Here is an 8,621-nt window from a genome sequence, read left to right as displayed (position 1 = left end):
ATCATACTATCTATATCCGTGATTTGCGGTTAGCCCCTGGTGGTTCGATAAGGACGACAGTTTTCGGGCGGCTAAGATGACCAATCAAATGGCATATATTCTGCATCTCAACCACTACTACGGTCAACTACGACCATCGGCGGCGGCGATATCACTCTTTATCAATTTTGTTTATTGTTTACCTGTAACGGCTAGCGTCTCAGTGACATTACAATATTACATTTCACTGCTACCGCGTGTTCTTCTGCGTTAACAACGTTTGTCTGTAAATCGATTTAAAATAATAAACAAACTTCAGAAATGGATATTGCCGAAAGAGTAAGTATTTACAAGTTCGCGTAGCGCGCGCAGTATAAAAACATGAGTCGGTGTTTTGTTACGGCGATGCCGTAGTCCGGTGATGGAAAATCCGACGGCCGTTCGCGTTCTTTCGCACCTGTTAATGAGTCAGCGTCGTACACAAGCATTTTCTGTCTTAACATCTGTTTGGTATTTTAAATGTTGGTTTCCAATCGGGTTTGTTAATGTCTTATTTCATTCCCGCACCCGCTCGTTTGTTTTACATACGTCTCGTTAAACGATCAAGTATTTCTAAAATTCATCAGTGCTGCATAGTGTAAACTCATCAACCATGCAATTCTGTCCTATTGAAGATCGTTGTGTTGATCGTCCCAGAAGTGGTGGTACCATTAAATGTATCATTCATAAGTATAATTATTTACCTTGAACTTAAAATTTACCATCATCATTGAGTTACCTCAATTACTGTTTAAAATTATCATTATTAACATTGATTATATTTAGTACAATAAGTCTATATCTTCTAACTTGCATCAGATTTTATAAGTTATTATTTGTGTGATTAATAAAAATCAATTTTGGATTGTGTGTAAAAAGTGTTTTGATACAATAACAATAGCTTGTTATTGTATTATTATTTTATCAAATTTTGTAAAATTAGAACATTAATTAATGAATTAATTTATTACAAATTATTAAGTTTTTAAACATCTATCAAATATCAATATTAAAAAACATCTTGTATTTTAGAATGCCCATGAATATGTGGGAATATGGGTTCATGGATTTGACAATTCTTTTGTCAAATTCAAAATTAGGAGACATACACCTTTAAGAATACTCATGGAGACATATTGTCAAATGCATGTAAGTATAAAGTATTAAGAAGTAATTTATAAGCTTATATTTTTTTAGAATATATTCAAACAAATATATATTAATTTAGCCATTGATTTTAATACAACCTAACCATGGTTGTATAGCTACTGTAGTTGCTAACTTGAATTTTAGTAGCTATATAAATTATATAAAACAATTACACTAATTAAAAGAGTAAAATTACTGACAAATTGTGGAAAATTTAGGCAATTATCAACTTTATTTGTGTATGAGTATGCAAACATAAGTTAGGTGAATCTTTACCAATTTAATATTTGATACTTCCACATAATTTTAAATTAATGACAAAAATGAATACTAGCATTTATTAACTATCACATTAATAAGACAAATGATAACCATGTGATATTACCTGCATTTTACTCTACTTTCTAATTTTCTTCACAAGTGTCCCTATCATATACTATTGTATAATTTGTAAAATATATAACTGTGTTATAAAATTAATTTATTAAATAATTAGATTTTAGGTAAATCACCCCAAATAATAATTTTACTCAATATTATTTATATTAAATTATTCATAATCTTTGTATATGACTCGTATAATTTAGATATTTAGCCTACCACTACTTTGTGTCTTTGTCTTACGATGTGGAGGTAAATAAATATGGTTTTTTTTTGTTATATTTGTATATTTTTGGTTACATTCCATTAATTAGTCTTATTATATAGAATATTTTTTTATCCATTTTAAAAAAATAACCAAATTGATTTGCTGTATAACAATTAAATTCATCTAAGTGTTATGTTTTTTTTTTAATATGATACATCCATGTTTTATTATTTCAAAAAGAATAAATTCTAATAATCATATTGTCTTGATTCTAGAAATATAAATCCAACTATTTTCATCATAACTGAGATAAAACACAATACTTTTAAGAGACAGTCTAGATTACTTATAATTGTAGAAAAAAAAAGTAATATTATTACAAAATTGAATGCACACTTTAGCTGCTGTAATAAAAGTTAGCAAACCAAATTTTCATACTATAAAAAAAAAAACAATGATTGTGAAACATTATTTTGAATTCTTTGATAACACTAGCCCACCTCATATATTATATTGAAACAACATAACCATAGACTTATTGGAAATTAATTTTGATTTAAGCAATATTATCAAAATATTACCACATCATTTTTTGGCAACAGAACACATTTTACTGTAATAACAATAGCAAATATTACAACAATATTTAATTTTCCATAAAAGTATTACTGTGATATTATTATAATAATAATTTAATTTCAAAATACGACTATGACAACATTTTTATATTTATTATTTATTAAAAAAGGAAAAATTATATATATACTTTTTAAAAAAAAATTTGATTATTTTTTTTTTTTTAATTCTAAAATGAGCAAATCTTTAGTATTATTAACCTACAACTTATAGGTGTCTTCTTCAACATATTGAATATTTTAGTATAAGGAAATTCTAATAGAATTATATGAAAAATTAGATTAGGTAAGCAAAATTAAAATGATATAAAAAAACAAATATAATACTATATAATAATTTAAAATTGACTTATCTAAAAATAAGAACATATACTAAAATTAAAAAAAAATGTTATATAAAAATAATGAATATGCATAAGTAAAAAATATAAACAACAATTAAACAAAGCCAATCATACGCTTGAAAAAATTTTCATGCGTTTTAATTTTTTAATTCAAATTCTTCAAGCGCAACTGCTGTTTCAATTGGGAAAACGTCGTTTATATTATAGTTTAAATCACTATTAAAGCCTAAAGGATGAACTTTGAGTAGACGCCAAATTATTAATATAAAATTTGATGTGAGTCAATGCAGATAATATGTGTTTTTAAAAATCTAGAATCAAATGTAATTTTTTGTATTGAGATCACCATGTATTAAGATAACCATTTTTTTTTTTTTGTACATTATAAAATAAGACAATTAAAATAATTATTTATAATATGTATTCATATAATTTTTATTGTATATCTAACATAATACATTTTTTATTATATTATTATAAGTGAATATTAAATTATAATTATTATTAATTACATGTAGAATAAAAATAGAACACATTTTATTACCTTGACAATCGTAAGAAAACTCTAAAAATTAGTATTTTTACTATAAGATATATCCATGTTTTTTTGCAACATTTTTAGGCAAACCTATATAGATCAATAAAAATATGAATTAGTAAAATGTAATGGTTAATTTTAATTAACGTCATCTGTCAATAATTGATTTTAAATGAGATGTTACCATATAGTGCCAAATCATTGAAAAGTTGTTTTTTCGCATGGACTTTTTGATGCTTAATAGTAGACGGTAAAGAATACTTTTGTGTGCCGTCAGGCATAGATTGCTAATTTAACTCAGTTTTTTTGTTATTCATTATTTTTTAATCAGACATTAATTCTACTCTAATTATTCCAATGGGAAAGTTAATTTCACAAATAGCTGGACTTATAGCTGAACAAAAACACATATTAATTAATATATTTAATACATAAATAAATGTATGCACTTACATTTTATAGTAAAATCTGGGATTTTGTCGTTATTATCAAATGAGTTAATATTATTTAAAAAATCTTCATCATTGTAATAGCAAAAATTCAAATTTTTATTTTCCGAAAGTTAAATTGAAACAAGTAAATTTATATTATATTGATAGTATTTTACTATTGATATTAAAAATGACACTAACTAAATACTTTAGGGGATGTTAAAAAATGTCTTTCTTTTGATTTATATTTTTTAGGAGAAAGTGTAAGTGAACTGTTAACTAAAACAAAAATTCAAAATCATTAGATTAATTATTAATTGTTCTAAATAGTCTGCACATACCTTCTATAATATAATATATATATAAGTATTAGGTACCAAGTTTGCTTTTTACTATTTATTTTTATTTTTGTTTTATCTTCAAAAGATCATGTTCAAAATATGTGTATGTAGTTTGTACAGCAGTTCCAATTTTGTGTTATTAACTTAAATGTGTTTGTATGAAATGTGAATTGACCTACTTTCAAACTAAAAGTAAAGATAATAAAATATATTATTATATTTTTTTTCTTCGTCCGGTTTTAAAATATTTTAATTTTTAAGAGCATTTTTAAATATTAATATTGAACATAATTATAACTTGCTTAACAATTAAGGTACCATAAAAGTTCAACAAGAGAACACAAATGTTTTTAGTTTTATAGCTTTAATAGTTTAGTTTTAGGACATTTCACTCTAATATTTAAGCTCAACACACAAAATTGGAACTGCTGAACATATATGTTGGCATGATACACATTTGTAAGTCGAAGAAAACATATCATGGTCATGTCATGGCTTCATTTACTTTTCTTTTATTCAAATTGCTAATAATGCGCCGTAATATAATTATTATTAAATATCTAATATTTTACAAATGTACAAACCAAAATATTAGTATATTATTTTTTTAGTATTATTCTTACAATGATAATTTGTTTGTATTTTAAAAATATGTTTGTATAATGTTATAGTTACATTAATTTGTTGTTTTAGTTGATTCGTAAAAAATTTTAAAAATCAAAATTATAATAATATTCTAAAAATATTTTGAAAACATTATTAAAATGTCATATTTGATAATATAATATTGTCCAAATATACGTTGATTGCACCGACACCAATAATCAATGACTGGCGCCAAATAAATATTAATCAATGATAGATTTGATATATTTTTTGGGGTATTAGACTATACCGTCTTAATTCACAAAAACAGTTCAATATTATGTTGGATAGGGTTTAGTTTTAATATTAGTGTTGAATGATATATTAGTGAAGTTTAAATGAAGTTTTTTTTATAATTAAAAATAAATGTAAATCTTAATCATTTTTAAATTTATTATAATATTCTACACACTTGTAACTTGCTTTAAAATTAAAATTAAAACTAAATTATTTATATTTGAATCGCTCAATGCAAATTTGCTAAGTGATAAATTTATGAGATGAAGACAACAAACATAGACAAACATTTCACCAGCCCCTCTTTTTTAAATTTTTTTCGGTCTAACATTAGTGCACCATTTCTCTAATTTACGGTTAAATTGGTATCGCACAAATTCACACTTATGCGCACTAATGTTTGATAAAAAATAAATTTAAAAAAACGAAGACTGGTGAAATGTTTTTCAAACATAGATATGATGTACAAATACAGTTAACGCTGTGTATTATGTTAGTTAATGATGAATCATTGTTTTAAAAAATATTTATTTATATGTGTAATTATAGACATTTTAATCATCTATACTGCTAGTATTAACTAAATCTATGTACTAGATTAGCATTTATAATGTAAGCTTTTTTTAATTCATTCAAAATTGTATTATTTTAGCGTTTAGATAAGGCAAGAGTAAGATTCCTTTTTGACGGAAGAATAATTGTTGACGCTGATACTCTATCTTCTCTTGAAATAGAAGAAAACGATACTATTGAAGTATTCAGGGAGCAGACATCCGAGCCAAGACATTATTTTCTTTTATATTATTCAATTTAAACAAATAGAAAGAACTACTTGTTTTATAAGAGGTGAAAATTTATTATTTATAATTAATAACACTAAGATAATATTAACATAAATATAATTAATATATACAATACAATACAATACATTGATGATTAGTACCATATTAGCATATCATAAGTATAAACTATAAAGTATAGGTTCATATATGATCAGTATAGGATCATAAATTCATAACTCATAACTCCTATTATAAGTTACCTATAGACTATAGGAATAAGTATACCTAAATAATATTAATAAATTATAAATTTTAATATTTGTATACCATATAAATATATTAGGTACTTTAGTTTTAGTTTATTTTATACTACTACAGATGTGTTTTGATTTACTCATCGCGGTGGAGAGAGTCAGACTGTAAGCCAGAGCCTATTTTGTTTTATCTTCAAAAGATCATGTTCAAAATATGTGTATGTAGTTTGTACAGCAGTTCCAATTTTGTGTTATTAACTTAAATGTGTTTGTATGAAATGTGAATTGACCTACTTTCAAACTAAAACTAAAGATCATAAAATATATTATTATATTTTTTTTCTTCGTCCGTTTTTACGATATTTTAATTTTTAAGAGCATTTTTAAATATTAATATTGAACATAATTATAACTTGCTTAACAATTAAGGTACCATAAAAGTTCAACAAGAGAACACAAATGTTTTTAGTTTTATAGCTTTAATAGTTTAGTTTTAGGACATTTCACTCTAATATTTAAGCTCAACACACAAAATTGGAACAGCTGAACATCTATGTTGGCATGATACACATTCGTAAGTCGAAGAAAACATATCATGGTCATGTCATGGCTTCATTTACTTTTCTTTTATTCAAATTACTAATAATGTGCCTTGATATAATTATTATTAAATATCTAATATTTTACAAATGTACAAACCAAAAGATTAGTATATTATTTTTTTAGTATTATTCTTACAATGATAATTTGTTTGTATTTTAAAAATATGTTTGTATAATGTTATAGTTACATTAATTTGTTGTTTTAGTTGATTCGTAAATAATTTTAAAAATCAAAATTATAATAATATTCTAAAAATATTTTGAAAACATTATTAAAATGTCATATTTGATACAATAACATTATAACATTTATTTTCAAATGTTCTAACTTTTTAAATAAAAAATATTTTTATATCATTATTATTATTATTAATAGCTGTGTGGGAAATACAAAAGAATATTATTGTTTCAAAATTTATTATTTTTGTGTTTTAAAATTTGAATAATTTTTCTGTAGTTCTGATATCTAAAAAATTAAAAACGATATTGAACAATTTTCTTCCTAGTGTGAAAATGTGGTTACTTAAATTTGGGCAGTCTACAGCTTGAGTGGTTCTGTCCCGCTATAAACAGTTTTTAATAATATGTTAAATGTTTGTAAAACGGAGACAAAACATGCATATGAAGCATGCTCTTAAAAAAACCTAAGTTACTTTTCTTGAATTCAAATTGTAGTACAACCTCTACAACTGAAGTATAGTTAGAAATGTTTTAAGTTACTAAAAAATATTTATTTATATGTGTTATTATAGACATTTTAATCATCTATACTGCTAGTATTAACTAAATCTATGTACTAGATTAGCATTTATAATGTAAGCTTTTTTTAATTCATTCAAAATTGTATTATTTTAGCGTTTAGATAAGGCAAGAGTAAGATTCCTTTTTGACGGAAGAATAATTGTTGACGCTGATACTCTATCTTCTCTTGAAATAGAAGAAAACGATACTATTGAAGTATTCAGGGAGCAGACATCCGAACCAAGACATTATTTTTTTTTTATATTATTCAATATAAACAAATAGAAAGAACTACTTGTTTTGTAAGAGGTGAAAATTTATTATTTATAATTAATAACACTAAGATAATATTAACATAAATATAATTAATATATACAATACAATACAATACATTGATGATTAGTACCATATTAGAATATCATAAGTATAAACTATAAAGTATAGGTTCATATATGATCAGTATAGGATCATAAATTCATAACTCATAACTCCTATTATAAGTTACCTATAGACTATAGGAATAAGTATGCCTAAATAATATTAATAAATTATAAATTTTAATATTTGTATACCATATAAATATATTAGGTACTTTAGTTTTAGTTTATTTTATACTTCTACAGATGTGTTTTGATTTATTCATCGCGGTGGAGAGAGTCAGACTGTAAGCCAGAGCCACGCTGCCACCCCGGTCAGGTGAACCCCCCCCCCTACAAAGTGCTCCATCAAAAATATGGAGAAGAAGGTCACCATCCGGAGTAAAACAGCAGGTGGATGTGATCCGAGAAAACGCTGTGGACCCACCAAGTTCATCCCTGACCTTCTTAAAAATTTAATACATTTTTGCTTTATACTATTTTTTTTTTTTTAATTGTCTATATGTTTTAGTTCGGTAAAACTGCTTAAATTACCTAATGCAAATAACTATATGTAAATATTTGGAAACATTTAAAAATAATATAAAATTTATTGATTACGTTAAGACATAAAAGTATTTCAAGTATTTGAATGTATATTTTTTTTATATAGATGCCTTCCTATCCCAAAGAATGGACCGATGTAGCGGATTAATTTGATAAGCAATGGAATTTTTCTTTGTTTAGGATTAATGGACGGGAAACATGTTGATGGTTCTTGATGGTCAACGTTATACAGCCCATTTTCTGGAGACGTGTTATAATAACTATTATTATCTTAAAATAATTGACTGGAAGGAACAGTACTTTCTTTAGTTTTTGTGATGTATAATTTCTCCACATCGGAATCATAATCAATTGATCCTGCTAGAGTTAATTATAAAAACATAATAAATGTA

The 8,621-nt window shown here is 24.6% G+C and overlaps 1 protein-coding gene across 1 annotated transcript; it reads left to right on the top strand.

Annotated features, from left to right (window-relative positions):
* Positions 1–202: 202 nt before the first annotated feature.
* On the top strand, positions 203–5,741 carry LOC132927793 (small ubiquitin-related modifier 3-like). Its single transcript, XM_060992382.1, has 3 exons — positions 203–318; positions 1,051–1,167; positions 5,580–5,741. The coding sequence occupies exons 1-3, from the start codon at positions 301–303 to the stop codon at positions 5,739–5,741; spliced, it is 297 nt and encodes a 98-aa protein (XP_060848365.1). The 5' UTR covers positions 203–300.
* Positions 5,742–8,621: the final 2,880 nt, after the last annotated feature.

The sequence above is a fragment of the Rhopalosiphum padi genome, chromosome 3 (genome assembly GCF_020882245.1).
Source record: "Rhopalosiphum padi isolate XX-2018 chromosome 3, ASM2088224v1, whole genome shotgun sequence".
In the NCBI taxonomy this organism is placed as follows: domain Eukaryota; kingdom Metazoa; phylum Arthropoda; class Insecta; order Hemiptera; family Aphididae; genus Rhopalosiphum; species Rhopalosiphum padi.
This window is presented reverse-complemented; position numbering and strand designations above follow the sequence as displayed.

Excerpts from the sequence above, each read along its gene's own strand:
- LOC132927793 (XM_060992382.1), top strand. Across the intron at positions 1,168-5,579 it reads AGACATATTGTCAAATGCAT|CGTTTAGATAAGGCAAGAGT; the intron begins GTAAGTATAAAG and ends GTATTATTTTAG.